The sequence below is a fragment of the Montipora foliosa genome, chromosome 7, assembly GCF_036669935.1.
Source record: "Montipora foliosa isolate CH-2021 chromosome 7, ASM3666993v2, whole genome shotgun sequence".
Taxonomy (NCBI): domain Eukaryota; kingdom Metazoa; phylum Cnidaria; class Anthozoa; order Scleractinia; family Acroporidae; genus Montipora; species Montipora foliosa.
In genome coordinates, this window is record NC_090875.1 from 332,424 (window position 1) to 359,923 (window position 27,500).

At 37.7% G+C, this 27,500-nt stretch overlaps 1 protein-coding gene across 4 annotated transcripts in view; it reads left to right on the forward strand.

Annotated features, from left to right (window-relative positions):
* Positions 1-27,500, forward strand: part of LOC138009498 (uncharacterized) — a 41,049-nt gene that overhangs the window by 12,305 nt on the left and 1,244 nt on the right. For 2 of the 4 annotated variants that reach the window (XM_068856535.1, XM_068856539.1), the window contains 20 exons: positions 1,094-1,159; positions 2,026-2,123; positions 4,359-4,485; positions 5,746-5,790; positions 7,474-7,532; positions 7,641-7,732; positions 9,392-9,453; positions 14,139-14,271; positions 14,348-14,440; positions 14,671-14,769; positions 15,257-15,319; positions 16,368-16,448; positions 17,125-17,211; positions 18,808-20,056; positions 20,866-21,344; positions 22,430-22,522; positions 23,602-23,691; positions 24,336-24,389; positions 24,523-24,609; positions 26,782-27,500. The exon at positions 26,782-27,500 is cut by the window's right edge and continues 1,244 nt beyond it. In XM_068856535.1, the coding sequence (XP_068712636.1) occupies positions 1,094-1,159; positions 2,026-2,123; positions 4,359-4,485; positions 5,746-5,790; positions 7,474-7,532; positions 7,641-7,732; positions 9,392-9,453; positions 14,139-14,271; positions 14,348-14,440; positions 14,671-14,769; positions 15,257-15,319; positions 16,368-16,448; positions 17,125-17,211; positions 18,808-20,056; positions 20,866-21,344; positions 22,430-22,522; positions 23,602-23,691; positions 24,336-24,389; positions 24,523-24,609; positions 26,782-27,002 (3,378 nt within the window). In that variant the 3' untranslated portion in view covers positions 27,003-27,500. The remainder of the gene's footprint in view (positions 1-1,093; positions 1,160-2,025; positions 2,124-4,358; positions 4,486-5,745; positions 5,791-7,473; positions 7,533-7,640; positions 7,733-9,391; positions 9,454-14,138; positions 14,272-14,347; positions 14,441-14,670; positions 14,770-15,256; positions 15,320-16,367; positions 16,449-17,124; positions 17,212-18,807; positions 20,057-20,865; positions 21,345-22,429; positions 22,523-23,601; positions 23,692-24,335; positions 24,390-24,522; positions 24,610-26,781) is intronic. The other 2 variants (XM_068856536.1, XM_068856538.1) reach the window with 2 other exon arrangements.

Genomic DNA, 27,500 nt, shown 5'->3' on the forward strand with positions numbered 1-27,500 from the left:
GATCATTTATAAGATCATATGAATAAATGACAGTGCCATGCTTGTTTTTTAGCCATTGTAGTACTTCTGTTACTAGTAAATAGCTGATAGAGATGCTGTAGTGTGCACCAAAAGTTGTCTAAACTGTGCAAATGGCAATAAGAGAAAGATTAGCGGCAAGTCATCGATGTAAATACTGAAGGAACCCATTTCACTGCTGCATTGTTATGGCAAATTTTCAACCAATCACGCATGGACGCATGGTGGGCTGAATGGAGTTAAACTAAGCATAAGACCCCAAGTACGCATTGCGGACCTATTTTCTTGTTTCTTCAGGACTTTCAATAATTGTTAATACATGAAGTACAAGCTGAAATGTTAACTCAGGCTGACCATAATAATGTGGGCTCTCTTAGCAAGCAGCATGCAAAAACCAAAATGGCGGACTCTACGGTGCATTTCCAGCAATTTGCCCAAGAAGTGCAAATTATAATTTGTTGGCGCCTTCGGTACAAGAAACACAGGACACCCGCGTTTTGGGCGCGATTTTCAGCAAGCATCTCACTCTTTGCAAAATTCAAGACTAATGAGTGCTCTGCTTTGATGATACCACGTACACCCACAACGTTTTAAATTAAACTGGAAAACTTGAGGTTCTCCATATACTTTTCTGGAAAATAATTCTGGTATCACTATGTGTACACTGAGTTTGGTGAAATAATTCAGTCTATATATAATGTAGGTAGTGTATAATGTTGTTTTTTTGTTTAAACACAAAATGGTCGGATTTGTATACTCCTCATCAAAAAAAGAACCGCATGGTCTTAAGTAATTTTAAGGTCATTTGATATACCTGTCGTTTTGGCATGCATTACATGTATACTAAGTAAATAGAGACATGTTTTATGTTTGCGTCTATGCACATTTTAAAAGAACAGTCCTCAATTCAGTGGCTGGATTTCTGTGCAATGGTGTAGATTAACTAAATTAAAGCGATCGTCCTATTCAAAAGAATGCTAAAACTTTGAATGAATGCTCAACTTTGTTGATACAAACTTCACTTTGGACTTAGTCACAAATTTGCTTACAGTATGAAGTGTCACTTCTGTTCAAGGTCAATTTATTGGAGAAAGAGAAGTGGGTCATTCCTGTAAATCACCAAGCTCATTGGACAGTTATTGTAAGTTTAATTTATATTAGAATGTATTGCATGTGTTTTACTTTTCACATCTGCATTTACTTTACAAAAGATGGGTTAATTTCAAATTGACAGAAAAAAGACACTAACCAGGGCTTCTGATATTTCGCACGGTCGCTGAGCGGCCAAATTTAGGTAAATGCGCGAAATCGCACGAAATTCACAAAAACACGTGGAATAACACGAAATTCGCTAAGAAATCTTACCAACATATTCGAGAATAATTTTGGCTGTTGGGGCTGTTTACTTGCTGCAAACTTGAAAACTTATCTCAAAACCTCGTGACAACATCCCAAAACTACCAGGCGACTTCTTAGTCTAGAGAATAGATTAATGTTGCGAAAAACTGGGTAGTGGCCGTGATGAATAGCACATTTCCCGTGCGCAGTAGCCTTCAAGGGAGAGTGAGCGAGACTGCGAATGGCAGTTCACTAGGGAGGAAAAACAAAGGGAATTTAGTTGAAATCAACAAAAAAATTACACAGAAATCTTCTTTAGAGCCTAGCGAAAAGAAATGTGGATGGTTTTTATGTCAATAGTTAAGGATTTTCATGTCAAAATGATGTTAGCGTCTTTCTGATAGGAAGTCAATGACAGGCCTGCAAGGACTCCTTCACTGTGGCTTTTGTGGTTGCCTCGTGTTTGAGCCTAAAGAAGCTATATTTTTGCTCTCACAAGCATGTCTTTAAGGGATTTACCCCTTTTGTATATTATTGGAGGTTTCCTCTGAAAATTTCCAAACCATCCGCCATTTTTTTGGTGAATTAGTCTTTGAAAATCCCGCGAAATTTGACTTTTTTTCCGCCACCTATTAGAAGCCCTGACTAAATGAAGTGTGTTCTGTTCAGATTGTTAACCTGGTCACCAAGACAATGTGCCTTTATGATTCCATTGACAATGCTGACGGTAATGATGATAAAGTAACTGGCCACTTCCATGCAATCAAGTATGTTTTAAGTGCACCAGGCCCGGGTTGCTCAAAGCATTGTTAACGCTAACCAGCGTTAAATACCATGGAAACCTATAGGTTTTGTTACATCCTCTCAATCAACGGTTAGCGCTAAGCAGGCTTCCAGCAACCGGCCCCTGATGTGTACTTGTAACTTGTTGGTAATATCTGGTATAATTGTCTTGTTTCTAAATGTAAATTAAAGCCTCACTTTAATGATAATCAACTTGCTTTCCCATATACTTGGTTCATGCATGTAATATGCCTTCAAGAGATCATGAAGACTGTTTCTTACAACTGTGATCACCAATTACATACCAGAAGGAAAAATGTTGACAATTGTCCCAATAAATTCCACTTTAATCTAATTTGTAGATTTAGCCAAGCCTGAAAGTGGAGCTCCTGAATTATTAAGTATCTGTTTTCAGTCATTTATATAATTATTATTTACTACAGTTAAGTCGGTTTAACTCACGAGGAAGTTTTTTCTCGACTAGTTTGATTTTAATATCAAGTTTTATTTGCCGGTGCATGTGTAAAGAAAAACTTGTCAAATTTTTCCTTCACTAGTGCACTTGTTCAAAAGCCAGCAAGTACACTTGTCAAGGAAAACTTGCTTGTGTGTAACCGGCTTTATACAGTCAAAGAATGTATCAATCCACAGATTTAAAAACCATATCTCTGGTAAGTTAACTGAATCACAAGAACAAAAAACAGTCTTTTAAATTGTATTTTCTCTCGCAAAATAAATGATATTTTTTCTCGCAATGGTAACAAGCAAACTGCATTATCTCTGTCAACAGGCAATGTGATCGAAATCTGTATTATGTGTTCTTCATGTACATGTACTTAAAACAAAATAGACACATTCCAGGTTTACAAACTGTAACATATAGAAACTGAACTGTTAGTGAAAATCAACCTAAAACAGAATAACTTCCTTTGGTCACAGGCGCAATGAAGTTGAAGATATCGGAGAACTGCGGGACATTAAGCAACTCCAGTTGTTTTGACTGCTTGACAGACTAATAGACTGGACACGTACATGTATTTGACAAAATTTGACAGCAAGGAATTTGAGCGAGCAGTAAATTACAACAGGGATCTTGCAAATATTATTGCACCAAAAGGAAATGGAATACAAATCTTGCAGTTAGCATACTCCCTTCTGTAAACAAGTTGTTGTTATCCTGCCGCTCCGCCTGCCTCTGAATTTCTCATTTACATTGGTTTCCTTTACTTGTTTATCCTAGCCCTCTCTCGTGCCAGCTGGGTGACGTTCTTCGCTACAATTTTTCCTCCTATGTCTGTCTCGTTCCTGTGCCACTTCACAACATTCTTCGCTACAATTTTGCCTCTGTTCGCTAGCCCTAACTTGCTTCCTGAGGTGCTCCTCTTCGCTAGCTCTTTGCCTGTTCATTGTTGCTCGCTGCCGCTCTCTTTCCCCTTACTCGTCACATAAACCCTGTCTTCTGCTGTTACCTGTTGGCATACATGTAATATCTATTGTCTTTCGTTTTCCTCAAGATTAAATCTATAGAACCAACACAAGTCGTTTGGGTAAAGTGGCTTTGATTGATCATAAAATCGCCTTAGAAAACCGATAACAATCAATATGATTTCCTACCAGAAAAATGCAGGTTGCCAAGTGCAACACTGCCATGCGATTTCCCGCCAAGGAAAATTGCCTGAACACTCCCCTCCCCGTGAGGCTGAGAGGTTTTCTCTGGGTTCTCCAGGTACTTTGGGTACTCCGGTTTCCCCTCTCCTCAAAAACCAAAATTTGATTTGATTTGTGTTAATTGTTAATTTCAGTTTACAGTGTCCCCAATTACTGCTCCAGTGCTAGAACGACTAGACACTTTAATAAAGTTCCTTTCCTTTCCTCCCCACCTCTACCCTGACAGTCTGTATGGGTGGGCTTTATACTTTGATGTCATAACCAAGATTTCTTGCATTGATAGATTTCCCATAAAATCTTGCCCATGGTACTTCGCTGGTGTTCTTTGCATGCCTGAGCTCCTCTACAAACTTTGCAATTTATAAGTATTTTATTGCCAATTAAGAGATGTAAGTTCTTTTGAGCAATGGCTTGTCAGTTGTTAATCCATTGTCACTATTACATTGGAAAGTGCAAAAAGACAGTACATGTACACTGTATGTTTTTTCTGTTTCCCCTTTTCCAAGGATACTTATTAAATTATTGTTATTAATATGTAATGATTTTCACAGAAACTTCGCTAACAGGGTATACAAGTTTTGGGGAAAAGAATGGATTCCCCATGACTGGAAGCATTGTATTGTAAAAGAAACCCCAAAGCAGTGCAATGCATTTGATTGTGGAATTTTTTCACTGAAGGTAGGTAAAAGTTATTATAATTATTATTACTGAGGAAATTGTAACTCACAAGGGAGCCAGTGAGGCCTTTTAGCCCAAATTACCAGTCATTATGCCGAAGTGTGCATTTTTTGTGTCTAAATTGCCACATGATTTTACTTGCTAATGTTGGTTGCCTAGAGTGGGAAAGAGTTAACATACTTTTCAAGATCTGAGGATAGTCAGTTTCCTTTGATTTTAGCAGAATATCATTTCCCTCTATATCAAGGGTGGAATAAATAAGGGGGTATTTTGCTACCATGAAATCACCGACAACACAAGTAGATTGACATATGTACTGCGTGTACAGCTGTACTTGGTAATTGCATTATACCCGGCGTAGTCAATCTAACGAAACCGAACCAAAAACCAATCGAACCTAATCGAACTCAATCTTTCGATTGGAGTTCAATTGGTTCGGCAATTGAACATAATCAAACTGGAACTTTTTTTGTGAGTTCGATTACCGAACCCAATTGAACTCAATTGACGCGATTGGTTTGATTTTGTTCGCCAGAAAAACAAAATGGTATACAAAATTGATAAGCATTAACTCTTAGTAGAATTGGAAGGAATTCACTCTTTAACTGAGTTTTAACTAGAGGAGCAAGTGTGAGAGATATTAACATGTTTCAATGAACTAAAGCTGGCCATGGTCATCGTCAGGTACGTACCCTATAGCTCAGAGCCGGACCCCCATCTCCTCTTTTCTGCTTGTCAACAAATTTATCCCCAACACGGACGGCGAAACAGCACCACCAGTGGTACAAAAATGTAGCCCCTTACCACCGCTTCCAGATTAGTAAGTTTCACCTCTGCTCTGTCTGACATCTTGCCTGTTGTACTCGTGTTTGAAAGAGAAGCCAATGAATAATTTATTTGACCGCAACGCTTTGTTTCAGACCAGATGAGACTGGTTTGTGTTTCTGATAGTTGAGGTGCTCGATTATGTTCGATTGACTTCGACTATTTTTGATTGTTGAACTGTTTGATCACTGAAAGTTCGATTGTGTTCGATTGGCAATTTTTTTTTGTGAGTTCGATTAAGTTCGATTACCGAAACCAATCAAGCAATTGGGTTCGATTGGGTTAGATTACCAAATGTTCGATTGACTATGTCGGGATTATATAAAATTACTTGTCATGAAAGTTATTTAGATACAGTAAAGAATATTTTAAAGAAGCTTAACCAATTGGAGAATTTAGTGAGAATAATATTTCTGAATTTTTTCTCTTGTGTAGTTCGTGGAGTATGTTATATCTGAAAAAGCTTTGTCTTTCAGTCAGGTAAGACATGCAGTAATAATGCTGTAATTTACTTATTCCAGACAATGTAAGTCGTTATTCCATTATTCCGTTGCACAAAATGGCTTTATTCCCTCCAGCAAAATGTTTCTGTTATTCTTATGCCCTTATTCCCCCTGATGTGGGAACATTTTCCTAAGAACTGGGCAAGAAATACATGTCTGTGTTTTCCAAGAGAATCAACACATTGACCCTAGAGAGTGAAACTTAATAGATTTTACTCTGTCTAATGCCAATAGGTTTTACTCGTCAATGGGGGGCATCCTAGAGTGTTAATAATTTACCTAGCTATGAATGAGATTAATCATTGAATATGGTGTTCTGGATTATTGGACATTTTACTTGGAAAGTAGAGTTAAACTACTTGGAGCACTTTTACATCTGCTCATCAACCCAGCAAGAGATCATATGGTTCTCACCTAAGAGAACGGTGCATTTCAAGGACCATGATAAAGACTCTTTTATGTAATCAATACAATCTGCATACCTCGATGGACATGTATCTCTGTTTGTACAGAATACATGCCAGCATTGTTGTGAGTTTGTAATAATTTATATCATGTTATGGCTTTCAAAGTTTAACATTTGCAATCCTAATTACCGGTAACATATTTTCTCTGTGTTAATTAATCTGAGACACTTTTTTCAAGTACTTTTGAAATGAGCGAGAATGCCATTTTGTTAATGATAATTAAGTTTCAAATGAATTTTGAATAGGTTGTTTTTAGTAAAGGCAAACAAGGGATGTTTTAGTACAAACAAAAAAAGAAAACTTGCCTCAAATTGCCTACTATTTCTTCCTGTAATATTGAACTCTTCCTTCTATTATGCAAATACTGTATAAAGAAAAATACACAGTGTAATAGGGTTGATAATAGCTAGCTGTCTGATGTGCAATTCTGCAAATACAACGCCGGTGTTCCACACCATTTCCCATAGCTGTAATTTAACTGCTTTTTTCTTGAAAAAATTGGTCTATGAGGGCCAAGTAATTGTTGAGTTTGGAAATCAAGGATTTGAAGGGACCTAGAGTTTTAGCCCCAAATTTAATGCAAGAGTTGTGCTTAATCATTTAATTTGCTGCCCTAGGCCTTTTGCGTGTGAAGGAAAATATATCTGTATTAATTGTCTGTGCAAGACAATTTGGCTGAATTGTCAGAACAGCACTTGGGAGCAAATTTTTTTTTTAAAGCCCTGCATTTCTTGCAAGGAGGGACTCTCAAATCAGTTGAGGCCGGGTAAAGTTAGTACTACATATTATCGATTGTTTTGTCCGTTATACAAAATTGGCTTGTTTAACGTGAACAAATTTACTCCAAACTTATTTCAACACACCGTTTGCTTGCACATTTTTGAAAAGTCCTGGAGAAAACGTTTTAACTTCTGGTTGGCAAAGGTTCTACCAGTTACGTCACACTAAAGATGTTGCAATCAAAATGGCAGGCACTTCAAACTTCGAACAGGCTTTTCTATGTGAGAACGCGCTCACTTGCAAATGAGAATAGCACTTCTGGTATGCTAGAAGTGTGTTCTTATTAACTATGTAAACAGAAAAAAAAAGTTTGGGGTTTACGTATACATGCCCTTTAACATTGGAAATTCATAGGCAACCGTCACAATAAATGTGCCATTAATTAGTTTTATTGTACATGCTCAATTTTTTAGGATGACATACCAAGGTTTAGACAAGAAATGGCCAGAGAAATATTAATCATGGGATGGAGGTATGTTACCTTGCCTAAATTAAAATTCCAACACTTCCCTTGCAGTTGGTGCTTAAACTTCTGTGAAGTGTACTTAATAATGATTAAACCATGTTCTTAATTCATCAGATCTGAAGATGTTGTAGATCACCAGAAAAAACAAAATTATCCACCAGTTGGGAAATATGTTAAATCTTCATCCAGTAATAAGCCTTTAACAGGTACTTTTTGCAATTTCTTTATTCCTGTAAGTAAATAAATTCCAAGTGCTGAAACAAGTTACACTGCACAAGTACACAATGTACAACAAGGAAAGCTATTCCTTAAATGGGCTATGTTGCGCTATTTTAGGGTGTTTCAAGGAAATCTTTAGTTAATCACGCGTTTAAAACTCGAAAATGGTAATGTGGAATTCCTTTACTGTTAAAATTACCATTACATCACAAACAAGATGATTCTGAGCAAAAACGAAATTTATCCAGGTGATTTTCCATAAACTTGAAAAGTGTCGGGCCAACTTTTTTCAAGATTACCCAAATTCAGTCTTGTCCATTTGTGCTCATCCATCCTTCTCTTTCCTTTTGGTGTATTTCTTTTATGTTGTTCAACAGTTTTAAGTGGTTATTGCAATGGTTCATTTTTCTTTTTGGGCATTCTAGGTGTCATAAAATTACATCATTTTGCGTGACATAGCCCCTTAAGAGGGGAATTAATCCTCAAATGGATTAGCTTGGAAGATGATTTTGTAGAAAAATGATGGAACTGCAATAATTATTTATATTTTGTATTGTTTGTTGATCTTGTAATAAGATTTTGAAGAAATTTGGATGGTTTTGTTCAAGTTTTTATTGCTGTTTTGTGTGGTCCAATTGTTTCGTTTGGTGTTTCGGTTGTTTTGCTGGTTTCGTTCCGGTGTTTCAATGGTTTTGGTGGTTTTGTTTCAGTGTTTCAGGTTTTAGTACATGCTGTGAATGCAGGGTTAATTATAATTATGTTGCATTTTGGTTTTATTATTGGTCTATAACCAGACCACTTTTTGTTAAATGCACACTCTTAGTAATGTAAATACATTTACCACCCCTTAAAATGAAGCAGACAAATCAGTTTACTAAATTAAATTAAACTCAGTCATAAAAATTAAGATTTAGCTCTTATTAACCGGGCAGGAGGTCTGTATGGGAGAATCTTGAGCGAGGTTGTGAGTACAGACCGAACACAGTGAGGTCTGTACACACGACCGAGGTCAAGATTCTCCCATACAGACTGACTAAGCTCGGTTAATAAGATGTTTATTATATGACAAACAAGAACAATTTAATTCGTTTAATGTAACTGGTTTGTACTAACTGACATTTTGCTTGCGAACGGCGATGAGTGGCGATGAGGTGAACTTAATTCTGTCAAAGTTTGCTTGTCATCCTCTCTTTTCTCATCATGCTGTTTGGCACCTCAATAAATAAATATTGGTAGAAGAAAATACTCAATATTTTTGCATTTTAGTTTGCATCTTTTCACCACAAAACATTACCGATCTAGATGCTGGTCTAGATGGGAAAATCTAGACCGTGGTTTTAGCCTTTCGTGAATGTTGTAGTTCCCAGTCCTCGTACTGAAACAGAGCCATATAATAAATATGTATAATAATAAAAGTAGCTCAATCAAATTATCCTGCTGAAAGGTGTGTAGGAACAACGATTTATTCCGATTTGCTGGTAACTGTTTAATGTTCAACTCTCCTCACAATAATAATAATAATAATAATAATAATAATAATAATAATAATAATAATAATAACAATTTTATTATTAATGAAATTGATTGTTGCTGGAATCCTCATTTTTACAGCACGTTAACTGAGTTCTGTTTTTTTTTCCCATAAGGCGAAGATTACAAAAACCAACAACAACAAAAGGACATCAAAGGTGAATTTGGCAGTGCCAAGGTACAGTGTAACTATATGTCAATGGTAAAATATTTGAATTATAGGGTATTGGAACATGATCCAAGCAAACATACAAGACCATTGGTATTGTGATAAATTTTCACGGAGTGATGTTTCACGTGTTGCATGCACTAAGATATTTCTTTCTGGCTTAGAGGTGGCAAACCTTAAGCTTTAACTTTTATCATGCTCAAATAAAGGTCATTCCTTTTAATGGTGTTGCTAACACGTCACAAGCCACTTGTCGACACTGATTTTGATATTTAAAATTTTCAAGTTTCTTGTTTTAACGGTCTAATGTTGCAATGTCGCGCAATCATATTGCTATGAAGTCTAAAGATGCTCCATTGTGTGTGAAGATTAACTGAGGAGTGGGTCAACTTTTCGTTGATCTACGAAACATCTGTATTAAAATCCATATCTACTCATATTGAGTTGCGCTTTTACAGTTATATACGGATATACATAATTATACATTACATATAACTGAATAAATGTTAATTTGAAAGAAAATTTGCCCTGAGTGGATTTGAACTCACATCCCCGCATTACTAGTCGGGTGTGATAACCACTACACCATCAGGACAACCTGCTGTCAACACAGCCCTCGAAGAGGTTATTTATGTAGTTAGGGTGCTGGCCTACCGGGAAATTTTCTTTCAAGGTGACAAGGTAGGGGAGCCTATAACTCCACTTGAAACCCAACTATTAAGGCTCATGTTAATGATACACGACTGTAGTCAACATAGCGGATGACAAGGAAGGATTCTTCAAATAATCATACTTTTAACTGAATAAATGTTTTGAAAGAAAATTTGCCCTGAGCAGGATTTGAACTCACGTCCCCCTGTTACTAGTGAGGTGTGATAACCACTACACCACCAGGACAACCATGCTGGCAACACAGCCCTCAAAGAGGTGATTTACGTGGTTAGAGTGTGCCAGTTAAAAGTTAAAAGTATGATTTAATATTTTATGATTATTTGGGGTGTGCATCGTCAGGGTTTCTCTCATATACTTATATAATTATATAGGCAGAATAAGAAGGTTTACGCAACAATGAACTCACAGCAGAAGGATCCAAAGGATGCAGTACCACCACATGAATTTATAGATAAATACTGAAAGAAAACAGTGGCGTAAACTTCATACTGGTCCAACTTGATTTAATGACCTTTCAGCTGTTCAGCCTTCCTCAGACTAACATTAAAAACTAAAAACTAAAATTTATTTACCATGGTTGTGCGTATCAAAATTAAGTACTGGCTTACATAAGCAGCTTAATTAAGAAGTACAAAAAGATATGAGTAAAAGCAAAGTATGAGTAAAGCAAGTGACAAAAGTTATGCAATAGGTCAAGCGCAACACATTCCCCGCAAAAGGCCTCTGAATGACTATAATTAAGGCTAGCATAGTCCCAAAGAGGGGCCCTTAAACACAACTGTAATAAATTCCCCGCTGACGGTCCATGAACAGCACGCTCAAAACAAAAATAACAGAGTCCTCCAACTTCTCCCCCAAACAATACATCCTTAAGACAGAACTCTGATGATGGTGGATCGGACCACCCACAAAAATTGTACTTGAAAATGCCATCACCTGGTGACTCTTGACTTAATTGGGCATAACCCATCCTGTTTCAACTTGAGCACTGTGTGCCCTTAACCACTTTTAATTATTAAAGTGAAATCAAAAGATTTTTTGTGGTAACCATTATTTAATGCATGAAATTAACAAGGACGAGCAAACTGGTGTGAAATGAAAAACATGACAAAAAATACTTGGGCAGTCACAGTCATGCGTGACCAAAACAAACAGAAATTGGTTTATTCTTTACGATAATAAAAAAATCCATTTCATTTGGCGATGCATCTGTTCAGTAATAAATCAACCGTTAAAAGTAGTTGATTCAGTATATATATATAACAAGATACAAGCCTTGCATGCAAAAGGTCCTCTCCCTCAGGGTAGGTTCTCTGCTCTTTTCCTAGGATGTGGTGTCAATGTTTTCTAACATTGACAACAACTTGGGTATTACCACTGTTAGGAAGGCCCTTGATACTAGATCTTCTAAATTTCCCTCTACTGATTGCATAGCGCAGGCTGTTGAAATTTGTCTCCGGGTCAACAATTGCCATTTCTCTGAACAAAATTTTGTACAAAAACATGGTGCGGCCATGGGTCCGAAAAATGCATGTAGTTATGGGGACTTAGCAATGGGCATAATCGATGAGAAAGCCAAATAAGGTACTGTAGCTTGAAACCGGTGCTCTGGTGCCATCTAAATTCCGACCAAGCTCTGCTGCTTATCGGGCGGTCAATAAGGGCGGTTGTTTTAAATGTGATAAAAATAGGTGTGATTTGTGTACTACTTGCAATATCCTATCCGACAAAAATTTGTCCTGTTCATCCTAAAATGTAATTTACGTTGCAACATGCTGTAAATGTGATCTACAAATGTGGGTTCTGCATCAACTGAGTTTAAAATTAGATTCGGCAACCATAAATCAAATATCAGGCCTTCTGATAGGATGCGATGAAGAAATGCAAATTGTGCGAAATTTGCAGGGCAGATTATGCGATTAAAAAGGCCAATTATGCGATTTTTTTCTGAGCAATTTTAAGCTTGTTTTTCAGGGTTTCAGGATAAAAAAAAACACGTTTTTACTGCCCTAAAGACATTTTGAACATAAGGGAACAATAATTATGAATCTTGATCGACATTAGGTGGGACAAGTAAAAAAAATGAGGTCTTCTGCACTATTGGTGCACCACGTTAAAAGTTGAAAGGACACAGCTTAACATGCCAAATGAATGATCAATAATTATTAATATTCCTGTATGCTATGACTAGCTTCTTACACTTTGTTTTTGTGTTCAGTATTATATTTCTGAACAGATTTGCTATATGTAATCTCAACAAAGGGCGTGTTTGTGTTACACCAATTGTCAACTCTTTAAGAATGAGACTCGTACCAGGCCCCCCACATGCAAAATAATGCCTTGAACTTCGAATATTTACGAAATTGAAGGTAACAAGGTAAATCGTATTTATGCAGGTTTATGTTTTACTTTATGAATTTTGTGCGTTCTTTTGTGAATTATGGGATTTTTTGTGAATTGTGCGATCGGATGCGATTTGAGGTGGATTGTGCGAAATCGCACCATCACTCAATATCAGAAGGCCTGAAATAATTATGCTCAACAATAGAAGAACATGTGAATTGGCAGTGAATTTTAATAGTTCCTAACACAACATTTCTCAAATGAGTTTTGTCATCATCGAACAAATTATATCCTTCCAAACTCCATTACACTTAGACCAGTAATTACTACTTACCAGAGAAGCCTATTGGATGACACAATTATTCACACTTAATCTGCATGGCTTCAACAAAAGGCGCGAATTCCGCTCAAAAATCGCATTAACTACAATCAGAAACCCATAAGGGTTGAAACGTGTAACGGCCCCTTGTGTGCTGGGAAACAAGCTTCCGAATATTCAATTTGCTAAGTACCATTTTTGGAGCAACAACAGCGAGGGGTTTCCAAATATGGTACTTAGCACTGAAACATTCAACCAATCAGAAAGCACTGAATATTCGGAAGCTGTGAACGCGCGTTACACGTTTCAACCCTTATGGGTTTCTGTTACAATACAATACAATACATGCTTAATTGACCGCTCCCCAAAGGGGCTTTTCAGGGCGAATGAAACACAACGAAACGACGGAACAGAATAACAACAACTGTTAAGAATCCCAACTGGCGGGAGGCTAACCAGCTTCAACTTCCCAGCTGCACTTGTAAATAGCCACCAGGGACTACCAGGATCAAATTCAACGAGTGGTCAGAACGAGACTTGAACCCGGGAACTCCGGATCTCAAGGCAAGCGTCCTAACCACTGGGCCACACTGCCTCCTTTTAAATTATAAAATGGAAAATGAATGCCTCCTTTTAAATTGGAAAATGAATCGTGACTTGTCCAGTTCTTATTTTATTTATTATTTTGTGGTAAATAGTTTCAATTGTTATGTAACTTACGTTTTGCGTTCATGGGTCCGGGGGCATGCCCCCTGGAAATTTTTTTTGAAATGAACATGCGCTGAGATGCAATCTGGTGCATTTTTAGACACAATTTTGAGAAATTTGCTACAATGGTATTTTATTTATTTTTTAGTCGTGATCACGTTCTAACAATGTTACAATTAGGGCTGATATTTGCTAACAACTCATAAACAGAATGTACAGTACGAAAACTGAGCCTGCTGTAAGGCCAGGAGTTTGTAGTACTCCATGTTCCTTGTCATATAGTCCCCAGGGAATAATTTAATACTTCATGTGCACTGACCTTCTTGTACTTATACATTGTATACTGTAATGACTAAAAATATTTTTTGGGGGGAAGCTGGGCATTTTGGGGAAGGTACATTGTACTGTATTTGAGGAGTAGAATCTTCCTTTACATGTAGATACATGTAGAACCCTGATCATTACGTGTCACTCATGTCTGCCCATTGACTGAGGTCACATCATGCTAATATTTTGAAATTTATGCACCCTGATTATGTTGACCTCAATTACTTCACGCATACTGCAGCATGTTCCCAAAAATATACTTCACTATTAACATCTGAAGAAGTTTTATGAAATTTCCATGTCAATACAGTGCCTTATTATTTAGGAATTTGTGGCAAATTCAAGAAGCAACGCTCACTCTGAAAAATTTGATTGTGCTGCAACATCAAGTGTGGATGATGTCATTGATGACAGCTTGGACATTGACAGCGCCTTGACAGAGCTCATTTCAAAATCTGGTAAAATCTAGCTGAAATTTTGTTGCTCCAGTTTATAAGATATCCATTTCCATTTAGATTTGTACTTTCCCTTTAGGCAATGCAGAACCAGATCTATCTGATAATACACAATTTAAGAATGATGACAGTGATGACAGTTCAACTGAAATTGCTGAAGGAACCACCTCAGGTGACTTTTTTCCTTGCTCACAAGCAAAGACAGTACATGTATCATACAATTATGATGAACGAGTTTACTGATAAAGAAGGAATTATGTTACAAGGCATATAGATAACTGAGGAGGTCATAGGTGGTTACATTCCTATCTGACTTACAACTTTCACCTGCTTAAATCTGAATTCTAATTTAGCATTAGTTGTCATGAATATATTAATATTTCTGACTAACTTATTGTTCAGATATCGCAGAACCAGACCTATCCGATGACACAGATTGTGAATATGAGGATTGTGACAAAAGTTCAAATGAGATTACTGATTTAGAAGGAACTACCTCAGGTGACATTTCCTCCAGTTATGCACGTGATATACCAGCACCATTAGAAATAGAGTGACTAAAGTGATAAGCAAGGTATTAAACAATTATGTTGACTGATTGAGCATTTACTGAAAGTGAAGGAATTATGTTTGGAGGTAAAGGCAAGAAGACAGAGATTGTCACGTTGCACTCCACCTTTACCTGCTTCCCAAAAGTGAGCATTCCCATCAAGTCACTAAATTATGCAGTCTTTTAGAAGGTAAAGACAACAGCAAATTAAAATCTTTAAATTTTTTAAGAACTAACATTTTTGTTTGACTTGATTTGTTTCCTGCACTGGAACAGATCATTTCTCTGTACATTTCATACTTAAATAGTAGATAATAATTATTTATTTATTTATTTATTTATTTTTAAGAAAGGCAGCATGTACTGGCACATTTTGTTTATACAAAACATAACAATTTGTTATTGCAAAAGAATTAAGTGTTTGCCTCGCCGTTGCAGATCCTAAATCGGATGAGGAAAATGTCATTGAAGATGAAAATGATGACATTCAATGTTCTAAAAGTAAGTTAAGCGTTAAATGCATGAAATCCAGCAGTAGTCACAAAGAAGACTGCGACAAAAATTTCTGCATGTTGTTCGTATAGGTCTTGGTAAAGGAAAATGAGGTGTCCGAGGAAAAAGGAAATTGTTGCGCTGCTATTTGTTGTAGAGTCAAACTGTATATCATATTAAAGCTAATAGATTGAATTATTTCAATATTAAAGTTTAGTTTTGAGGCCCCAAACTCGGAACAACCGAGTCTGTTGCAGACGTTCCCGCCCCTTCCCTTTAATGCGAAAACAACCGCACTTTGTTGCATCTTAGTCACAGATGAATGCACTCCGATACCGTGTGAGGGGCGTCTTAGTGCATTGGAGGTGTGAATGGGTTAAACTTATACAAACTATGTCCAGGTTTTACTCTAACGCCAGACGATTTTACTCGTAAATGTGGGGCGTGCTAGGGAGTTTGAGGTGTGAATGGGTTAAACTCAGTCAAATTATGTCCAGATTTACTCTGTCTTGTCTAACGCCAGACGATTTTACTTGTCAATTGAGTGGGGGAGGGGGTAACTTCAGACGATTTTACTCGTCAGTGGGGAGTGGGGGGGCACCTAGGGTGTTTGAGTTGTGGATGGGTTAACCCATTGACTTGGGAAACTCGTTCACCGTGCTTTCGAGCTTACCTCATTTAAGTTTTGTACGGGAAAGTAAAGTCAAAACCGAATGGCACTCGTAAGCCAATAAAATTGCTCTGGGTGGATAACCGTCTTCCTCGCCCCCCCTCCCCCCCCCATCCCTCTTCAAGCCATAAGGAAACCCTGTTGGTGACAAGAACAGAGGTGCAACATAGAAGAGGATTTAAGGAGATGAAACGCAATGACTTAGATAAACATTTATAGTACTTTCATGTCATTCCTTAATTGCATTCCACAGGAATTTAGTTTCTTAATTTTTATCAAAACGAGTTCTGAATACTCAGTCTCTGCCTGAATAACATACTGTATTGAGTATCTGCATGTAGCTATTTTTACCAGAAGAACTTTTATCGTAACTTTTTTGTACTTCAGGTTACAAGCAGAATATGAAAAGAAGAAAACGCTTGTTTTCGGGCTCGTCCTCCGATGAAGACAATATGTCACACTCAGCAGGTACAAAGGATGATTTTAACTTAGCTAAATTCACCATTTTAGCAGTGATTTTTTTGGCACCCATATTGAAAATGACTTCACCTTGCGCTATATTTAGCGGGTACTTTCTAGTCTTTTCACGTTTTTGATTCCTGTGTTAGGGGGAATTGGGATGGAATCCCTAAACAGTGCAGGTAGCGGGCAAGTTGACTGTCAAATCCCGCGAGTGCTCTGGGCCAGAATGCCACATGTATTTTTACTAAATTAATTTTCTTTCACGATGTATTTTGTTGCTAAGGGTTACCTTTTCTTTTGCAAAGTCAAAATTTCTCACTTTAAGACGATGTAATAATATAAAAGCTAGTTTATGTTCCATTTTATTCCTATCGGATTGTCCGGGAATTTTTGGCAAATGGTAAACAACCTGCGTCTAAAAAAGGCGTGAATTTAATCTTAAGGGGTTTCCTAACGGGCGACCAAGGATTTGTCAGCGCAAACAAATTTACGGTTTTGGGTTGCCTGGGTTTTGAAACAGGGACAACCTGGATTTATTTTTTTTCGGGCACTGAGCGAGTGAAGACTACTGCTTTCGTTTTATCTTGAGGTGTTTAAAGCATGAGTCACCTGAGTGTGTTTTGTGTCTGCTGAGTTTTTTTATCAAAACTTCGCCTTTGTGTCTTTCATATTGATAACAAAGTACCCGAGAAGACCAGAAAACAAACCAGGAAATGTCAGAAAAAATCAACAAAGGAGGGAGTTCATTGTTCAGTTAACCAGTCAAAGAGTGAGTTTTGTTTTCTTAATTGGAACTCTTTTTGAACTGCTTATCAGCAATTTGGCTCTCGTATATAGGAATATAACAAGTCTTTTCCATTGATAGCTAGGGGACATGTCGGACTAGAACTCTCCCCTCTTAAAAAATGAGGTTGGTAGGAAATGACGTGCAGGATAGATGTTACATTCTGTCTCCTATTGATTGGCTTGTGTTACACAATACAGTGGAACCCAGTTAATACGGACACCCAGGGGACATGCCATCTTGTCCGTTTCCGTATTAGGCTGGCTTTCAGAAAAATGTCTCGAACACTTGTTTTAACTATCTAAAAGACTACAGCAGACATTTCGGCTAGGAAACGTAAGTTGCTTACACGACAAGGCTGTCAGAGATGAAAAAGGCCACAAGCAATGACTACAGTGAAATGCCAAGAAAGTGAAACTGTAAGAGGAGGCAGAAAAATTTATTAAAGGACTAAAGTTCAAGGGCCAAACACCGGGAGAAAGACAAACTGATCAAAATTAAACATGTCACGCTATAGTTTGCGTCTGTTTTGTTAGTAAGAAAATAATACTAAACTCGCAGAAATCTTTCATTATTTGATAAGGTACAATGTCTACGATTAGCACATAATTGTGACAATGAAAATAGACAGTGCGCACATAACCAGTGTCCGTAAAGCGGGGTTGACCACATATGAGAGTTTGTGACTCGGGACAAAGGAAATTGTCCGTTGTCCGTATTAACTGGTGTCCATATTAAGCGGGTAAAATTTGGAGAAAATATATGATCTTTTCGTGGGGACAAACGAAACTCTGCTATATATGGGTGTCCGTAGAGCGGGGTTCCACGGTATTATCATGTGTACGTTCAGTTTGACTATTTGTTGCATTCAACAGAGAATGTATCCTGATCATGTCGGTCTTGTGATATTGTGATGGCATACGGATTTCAGCGCTATTAAGGGGGTGGCTCTTAACTACCAAACCGTTGGTTGCTATGGACCCCTTCAAGTAGTCATTTCTCAAACCCTTTAACTCTACAGTAACCTTTTTTTGCCAAGTGTGTTCTATTTAACATTCCTTTGTATGGTTCGACTCACAACCATATTTGCTACAATTAATGTAAATCACGTGACCAAAACAGAAAATGCCTAAACACTTAGCAAGTTAACTATGTTTTTCACATCTTTTAAACACAACAGCATGAGAACATTCTAACACAAAAAGTGTAGCATGGATTTTAAAGGAAATGATTTCTTTAAAAAATTGTGATGTCATAAGGTCCTCCTATGATACACTTTTCGAAATATCAGTTCCATTTTTTGTCCAAATAGAAACTCCATGCTACAGTTTACGAAAAATGATTTTATTTCCTGGGAGCTTTTATCTGTTTTTCACTGAAACGCACGGCAAAGAACTAAGACTAGTTGCGCATACGCCTTCTGACTGAAGTGATGTCAGATTTCCATTGAAAAAGTTAGTTTATAGAACCATACATGCAACCTTTCTTTTTTTTGCAACCATTGGCCTTCTGTAGTTAAGTGCCACCCCCCTTGAATAGTGCTCGCAGTTAACCGCGAATCCATCATTTTTAATTTACTAGTGTCCGTACCATGTGCCAAAAAAAATGAGTCCAACACAAGAGTGTATGACAAAAGGCAAGCATGCTTTTATTGTGGCGTTTTGGTGTCTAAAATTGCAAGGCATTATGAGCTCAAACACAAGACTGAAAGAGATGTTGCTATTGCCCTTTCCTTCAATAAGCGGTCACCAACCAGGAAAAAACACCTTGAGAAACTACGGTTATTAGGGAACTATCACCACAATTTAAATGTTTTGGAGACGGGAAAAGGAGAGCTGATTGTCTTTAGACGTCCCACCTCTGGAAAAGAATGTAGTCCTTCAGATTTTCTTCCTTGCAATTATTGCCTTGGATTCATAAGGCGTCAAGAATTGTGGAAACATGTTAAATTGTGCAAGTTCAAACCAGAAGGAGATGAATTTCCAAAGCACCGTAAAGTTCAGGAAAAAGCAAGATTGCAGTTATTTCCAGCCATTTATAGTGACAGTATTCTTTGTCAATTGTTTGCGACTATGAAAAGCGATCAAATCTCCCTCATTGCTAGAAATGATTGGCTCATCAAGGAAATTGGGGTGTTGCTCATTGAAAAACATGGAGAAAAGCAAAACAACTTCGTATCTCAAAAGATGAGAGAACTTGCTAGACTCTTGCTTCAACTTCGCAAAACAAGTTTCAATGCTGACGCCAACCTTTCAGATTTTATCAAGCCTCAAGAATTTGATGTTGTGGTGAGCGCTGTGAAAGCCCTTTCAAAGTTCCAATTTGACGACGGTGTGCATCAAGTAGCTACACCATCATTGGCCTTGAAAATCGGCCATTCCCTTAAAAAGTGTGTAAACGTCCTTCGGGGCCATGCATTGCGAAGGAAGGATGACTCACTACTGGAAGATGTCGACAATTTTGAAAAACTAATAGAAGCAGAGTGGAGCCATCGTGTTTCACACCATTCCCTCCGCGCTCTTGGCACACAGAAGTTTAACAGGGTGGAATTGCTGCCACTTGCAGAAGACCTTGAAAAACTGAGGAAAAGTGTCCTTTCAATAATGCAGTCGACAGCGCAAGTCCTTCAAGAAGGGCAACCTCAGTTGGAATCCTGGAGTAAATTAGCTCAAGCTACTCTAGCCAGACTAGTGATGTTTAACAAGAGGAGGGGAGGAGAAGCTTCTAGGATGCTCTTAAAAAGCTACCTCAATCGACCAGACTGGAACCAGGTCAACAATCCAGAAATTATGTCAACACTAAGTGAATTTGAAAAGGAATTGTCGAAGAGGTACGAGAGGTTACATGTAGGTCAGGATTCCATTGATTCATATTGTTTATTAATGCGCCCCTACAATGCTTCCTTTTTCAAGTACTGTTACGTGTACAGTAACATGTGAAGCATGTGAAGCAAGTAACGTGTGAAGCATGTCTTAGTCAATGTACCGGTAGTTAAGTTTTGCTGCAAATTAGTGTTGCCTTCTTGGATAGATTACAGTTCACAATTGAGCCACATAGTTTAACGCTACTCCGGCTTAAAATGAATGGAACTTAAAAAGTTACGATTCAAGACCCAAACGAATTCAGTGAATTCTTGAAGTTGCATTCATTTTAAGCTGGAGTTTCGTTAAACTACTGTATTGCCCGAATGCAAAAATGGCCGCCAACAAATTATTCTTTTGTCTTTGTGTTAATTGGCATAACTAGCCCCAGTAACACTGTAAAATTGAAAGAATTTGGGCTGTAAAACGAGGCTAGTTAGGGCTTATTAACACAAGGCAAAGGAATAATTTGTTTGCGGGCATTTTTGCATCTGGTCAATGTTTTCTTCGTCATTTTACTTTCAAATAATGACCAAAGCTTGTTTCTTTTGTTACAAAAAATAAGTGTCACTCTCAGGGGTCAATGGGTTAAGGGAGTCTTTTCGTCAATTGGGGGGAAGGGGTCCGAGGGCATTTATGGTGTGAATGGGTTAAACAGTAAAAAACCCAAAAGTCCCCATTAAATGCAGTCAATGAATATACACGGTTAAATATAATTTAAATATGTCCGTAAATTTCTTTCCTACTGTCACGGAGAATGTGAATTGTTTTTGAACAGGCTGGACATGGTTGAAATAATTGGCAAGAGGGGAAAAAAAGTGCCAGTTATTTTGACCGCTGAGATGACCAGGAGCATTGATCTTCTTATCAAGACAAGAGAGGCTGTGGCCATTCCTGAGAAGAATCCGTTTGTATTTGCCAGACCAAACAGGCAGTCATTACAGTGCATGAGAGCCTGGGATTGCCTTAGAAATATTTCAATGCAATGTCAACCACCTCTGTTAAACCCTGCCAATATAACAAGTACAAAACTGAGAAAGTATATAGCTACTATTTCCCAAGTACTCTCCATGGAAGAGAAAGAAGTGGACTGGCTTGCAAGGCATTTGGGTCATGACATTCGTGTTCATAGGGATTTTTACCGGCTCCACGAATCAACAATAGAAATCGCCAAAGTGAGCAAACTACTTCTCACTGTTGATCAAGGGGAAACGAGAAAGTTTGCGGGGAAAACATTACAAGAGATAAATCTAAATGGTAAGAAAAATACAATGCTACAAAGTTATTGTAAAACTGCCAGGTGCTCTCAAGGCCTGTTTAAGGACGTTCGCGCCAATTGTTTCTGCGCATCCTTACTGCGCACGCAAATGCACACGCCACGTCATACACGAGCGCGCGAGCTAAGTAATAAAATGAAAACTGATAGGGCAAAAGGCCATTGCTATAGCTTTGCCTGGATTTAACGGTCTTGGACGTTCGGTGACCCCTATTTTTCTTTCCAGAAACGGATCTTATTTACAATTATCTCCACGTTGTCCAAAAATGAACAAAAAATCAATGTGGGAAGTTCAAAAAATTTCAAGGTTTCTGCTCACGGGACATCAAATCCTGCCATCTTGCGGCTGCAAGGCGCGTGAAACTGTGGTCGCCAAATGCGAACTTGATCTGTAAGGGAACCTCATCAGTTGACTAAATTCACTTAATTAGGCCACTTAAACAATATTTGGCAGAGAAGATTTCACTTCAAAGATTTAATTGCAATATATTTGGGTTTACAGACACTGGCCTTATTCGATAACGAAGCCCGATTTCCAAAACGAAGTCGGTGACCCCCCATTTTTTTTACATTTCTGACATAACTAACTCATCATCTTAAAGTGGTAAAAGTTTCAGAAGAAAATCAATGTTGAAAAAATTTCGCGCGAACGTCCTTAAATCATAGCAGTGGCAGAAAACGTTGCTAATGGTAACATCTTTGCATCACAATGAATTGAATCAAAGGATTTGTTCTCAACGAAAAATTAATTTTTGACAAGATGAGATGGCTGAACCTATGGGAAAGCCATTACGTCCTACACTCTGCTTTGTCAATCCCAATTTCCTTTCTGCTCAAATTGCAATAATTATCTAAACTGAGACGACAAAACCTCTTTTAGTGCGTACAGCGGGAGCGGTTTGCCGCTGCAAAACAGATTAGGTTTGCAAGACAGAATAAGCCACAGTTTGTTCACTTAAAATGTCATGGCAGAGCTCCTTCAAAAACTTGGTATACTTGCTTAAATTTAGTTCTTATTAGTTTACATCATAGCCAACTTCATTTAGATTTTGTACTTTTCTTTCAGACATTGCAGAACCAGATCTATCCGATGACACAGATTATGAAGATGAGGATGATGTTGAAAGTTCAACTGAGACTGCTGAAGGAACTACCTCAGGTGACTTTTCCTCCAGTACTAGCACTGTCAGAAATAGAGTGACTAAACATGATAAGCAAAGTATTTTGCAATTATGTTGTTTAAACATTTATTGATAGTGATAGGGGTTATGTTTGGAGGTAAAAGTAAGGAAGTCAGAGATGGTAATTTTGCACCCTACCAACACCTGCTTCCCCAAAGTGAACATTCATATCAAGCCAATCACTTAATTAGGGTTGCAAGAGTTTTTGTCTCCAAAATATGCGTCCTATTAATAGGTCGGGAGAACAACAAAATTCTTTACATTTTCAAGAACTAAAATTTTGTATCTCCCTTACCTGTTCCGATGCGATGTAGTTGTAATTACATTGTCAAAAATATAGCTAACATTATTTAAAAGTAGTGTTTTATGTCGCCGCAGTCAGACATCGCCAGTGATCCATTTGAAATGAACGCACTGTATATGATTATAAAGACGTGACAATTATTTTATAGCCATGCTAGCTTGATATCTTGCTTAGGCAGTATTTGAGTATTTGACGTGGTTGCTACGGTCAGGAAATGGTCAGGGGAAAAAATCTTTAAGGTTAAAGAAAAGTCGGGAAATTTCACTCTGAGTCAGGGAAAATTTAGTTCTTTGAGAGAAGTCAGGGAAAAATTAAATTTTCAGAGTCTTAACTTCTTTATTGCCAACTCAGTGATGTTTTTGAATGAAATCATACAATTTGTTTTCTTCTGTTTTCCCTGTTTTCTAACATTTTCAATTGTTTGTGACATTTTAAGGACATGAAATTGGTTGGATTGGTAGGAATTGAACGAGAAGCTGATGTTTTCTATGTTATGTTAATAAACTGTACTCTGCATGTGACTTTCCAAAAACATAAATAAATGGTTTGAGGCCATTACCAGGACTAATTTGTGATCTTTTAAAATTTAGTTGGTCAGGGAAATTTTACATTTGTCAGGGAAAAGTGAGGGAATTTCAAAATCCTGTGTCTGTGGCAACAATGGTTGAGGGAAACAATGTGCAAGGAATGTTCTTTTCTACCAAATGGTCGATTATGGGAGCAGGCAGGTTAATGCATTGTTATTTTGTACAGCTCGAAGCAAAGAAACCAAATCTGGGAAAATGTGCGCAAAAGATCCAGCTGAGCGAAGTGTTAACAGTTCCATGGGAAAGCCAGCACAGGGTAAGATCCTTCAGTCCCTATTTTTTGTTGTTTCCCAAACTTGATGATATGTAACCATTCTCTCCTCGCCCTTAGGCATAGATTTGAAAAGAACATGTAACCTTTTCAAAGTAATTTTAAAATACATGTTACCACCAGTATAGTTGTGATACTAATAGGTTCATCTGGAAAAATGCCTTGTCTCCGGCATTGACCTGCAATATAGAATTTTGGTGTGAGTAGCTTTTTTTAGTCTTCTTGCACTGGAGGTATAAAGATGTGCGGGTTCAGCTTGTTCTTCTTGGAATCTATGTATTATGCAACTCTTCATCTTTAAACTTAAAATGATATACCTATATGTATTGAATAACTTTTCATTCATATTCTTTGCAATCAGTGTTGTGTTTTCTTTGGATTTAAATTTTATTTTTGTAATCACTGTTGATATTATATACAAGATTAACATTTTTCTTCTACTTCACCACCCGCCTTGGAATGTGTATAATATGCCAGCAAGCGAGCCACGAGTCAACATGAGCCGAGAATCAACATGCGAGCCACGCAGTTATTGAAAGCGAGTCATTTTAAAGTACTTCAATAAATACTGTTTATCAGCGCTATTTGAAATGGGTGCTAAGACTTGCCATGCTTTGTCATTTTTAAAGGTTCCAACGATCCAGAAAAGGAAAACACAACCTCTGTCAATTCTGCTGCAAAATGTAAGTTTTAGGCAAGACTACTGCTTTCGTTACATGATGAGGTGTGTCAAGGGTGTGTCACCTGAGTGTGTTTAGTGTCTGTTGAGTATTTGATCAAAACTTTGTCTTTTTGTCTTTCATATTGATAACAAAGTACCCGAGAAGACCAGAAATCAAAGCAGGAAATGCCAGAAAAAATCAACGAAGGAGGGAGTTCATTGTTCAGTTAAGCAGTCAAAGAGTGAGTTTTGTCTTCTTCATTGGAACCCCTTTTGAAGTATATACTTATCAGCAATTCGGCTCTCGTATGTAGGAATATAGCGGGTCTTTTCCATTGATAGCTAGGGGACACGTCGGACTAGAACTCCCCCCTCTTAAAAAATGAGGTCGATAGGAAATGATGTGCAGGATAGACGTTATGTGTTGTCTCCAATTGAGTTGGCTTCTTTTGCACAATATTTTCTACCTTCATTTTGACTATTTGTTGTGTTCGACGGAGGAAAACACATTGTAATGGTGCCAGTACTAGTCTTGCGTGTCCCTCCGGTATCAATAATTGTGATGGTATGAGGATTTCTGCATTTGTACGTCGTCGTGGACTGGCTAGCTGGCACAAATGGCCTTGATATCATGCGATTGTGTAAAACACAGATTCCCGTTTTTTCTACTGTATTTAAGTCCTGTTCAGTTGAATGGGGTTTAAATACCGGGATGGGTGACCGTCATGGTCTCTTGGTGAACAGCATAGTAGTGACTTTCTGACTCGTGGACACCAAGACGACACGCAGTGGTCGAAAGGAGTAAATTGCTTGTTTCTCACAGCTCTGTACTGCTTTGTATCCACCAAAGGAGACTATATTACAGTGTACTATTATCCCAAAAAATAATTTTTGCATAACAGAACATTACATGTAGTTTTAATGTCATAAGGTGTACTCACTGCCTTGCTATTCACCTAGAAACTATAGTGATACCCCAGACAAAGAGTGCGTTATAAAACATGTATTGTTGTGTTTTCTAAGCATTAAAGAGGGTAATGTTTACCGCTTGTACGTCCGGCAAGACAGTCTATTGATTCCAGTATTCCGTAACTGTCTTTAATAAATAATGGTCAAAATACTTTTAATGTGATACCTTCATTGCTGAAAAAATACTATAATAACTCATCAATGACAAAACAGGAGTTGAACACACCTCACTAATACTAGATTATTACTACAAGCTTAAAGATTGTTTAATAAGGAGCACATCTGATAATGGTCTCCAACCGGTTAGCGTGGTGGCAGACGTGCACCAAATCGTGATAAGCGCCCTTATAAAGGCTTTTGTTATGAAAGTCATGGTTTCAATCAAGGATGGCTCCATAGAAACAGATCTTTACACCAAACCCACAAACCCACAAACATCAGCATCTTCTCACTTCATTTTGTCACCCCCATGATGATACCAAACGCTCCATCCCTTACAGCTTGGCCCTTCGACTACGCCGCGTTACTTACAACGCACAAATGAACTAACAAACTACCTAGCTAACCGTAGTTTCGACAAAAATTTCCTCAAAACTCAAATACAGCAGGCCTCTGACATTCCCCGGTCTGACGCGCTTAAGAAGACGGTCTTATTAGGCCCCAATTTACTGAAATACCTTGTAATAGTAATTCTCCCAGTTCTTTTCGATGCAGAAGTAAAAACTGCACCACCTGCCCCTATATAGAACACGGCCGTAATGAATACACCTTTCATTCTACGGGTGAAAGCCATAAACTCAAATCTCACATTACTTGCAACACTTTCAATGTTATTTACATGGTTCAATGTAAATTATGTAATCTTCAGTATATTGAGGAAACCAAATGTCGCCTGAAAGACCGTTTTAATGAACACGGACGCCCTATACTCAGGTCCACTAGTAGTTAGACCGCATTCTCAGAACACTTTCTTAGCAACAACAATTCACACAGTTGATATGTTACTCATTCCCATTGAAAAGCTCATCAATCAACATGACTCGATCTTTTACTGATGAATGCTGGTATTGGCCAGCCAAAATATAATTAAAAGATACATCTTTGTGTTGTTTTACGAGTCGTGCAGTAGACTACTTGACTTCAAAAATATTTTTAAATCAATTTTGACTTATCACGATCTCCTCTGATCCAACGCTGTGCAAGATTTATCGTCGACGGCTTTTTGCAACGTTTTAAAATCTCAACTTCACTATGAAAGTAAATTCATTTCCACTGATGACGTAAGATTTGCATTTGATTAGAAGAACGCCATTTGAAGTAACTCTTTAACAGACCCGCTTCCCTTGTTCAAGCGTTTTGTCCATAGAAAGGGCCTTGAGCCACCAACGGAAAAAAAAAAAAGATGTTAGGGAAAGGTAAAAAAAAGATTTTTTTTCATATTGCAGAGTCAGTTCCTCATAAACCATGGACAGGGGAAGAAAAAGAAGCTGTCTTAAAGTATCTTGGTCACTGGATCAGGAAAGGACGTGTACCAGGGAAACTGGACTGTGAGCAATGTATTTCTAAGGCAAATGGCGCCCTAGATCACAGGAAATGGACCGATTTAAAATATTTCGTTAAGAACCAGATCGACAAAAGAAAGAAGGTCCTTGACCCCAAGAATTAGATTGTTAACTTGTTGTTAACTTGTTTTTATATAACTAAACCAAAGTATTTTTCTTAAGTGAAACAAAGTGTTAATCCTCTCTGTTGGATATTTATTGGCATTCGTTTTGCCAATTAGTGATATTAAAAGAGTAGCCTGCGAGCAAGCTCTCCAAAGTTTCACCTGAATTCGGGCCCTCTCTCTTCATGAGTGAGGGATTTTGTGCAATTTTGGGGATGTTTCCTACCTTATTAGAGTTCAGACAGCTTCATAAAAAAAAGCAACAGCACTACCTTTGTTTTTTCCTATAGTTAAATATAGATGTAAATTAAACTGTTTTCATGTAAGCATAATGTTTTGTGCTGTATTCTGTAATTTGTTGTAGTGTAGTTAAAACCATAAAATTGTTAACATTTATTTAAAGAGCAAAAGTAAATTCAAAGAACACTTCCATTCTGTTTTGGAGCATTGAATAACAACACTTGAAATATTATTTGTTCCTGATTGGGGAAATATTAA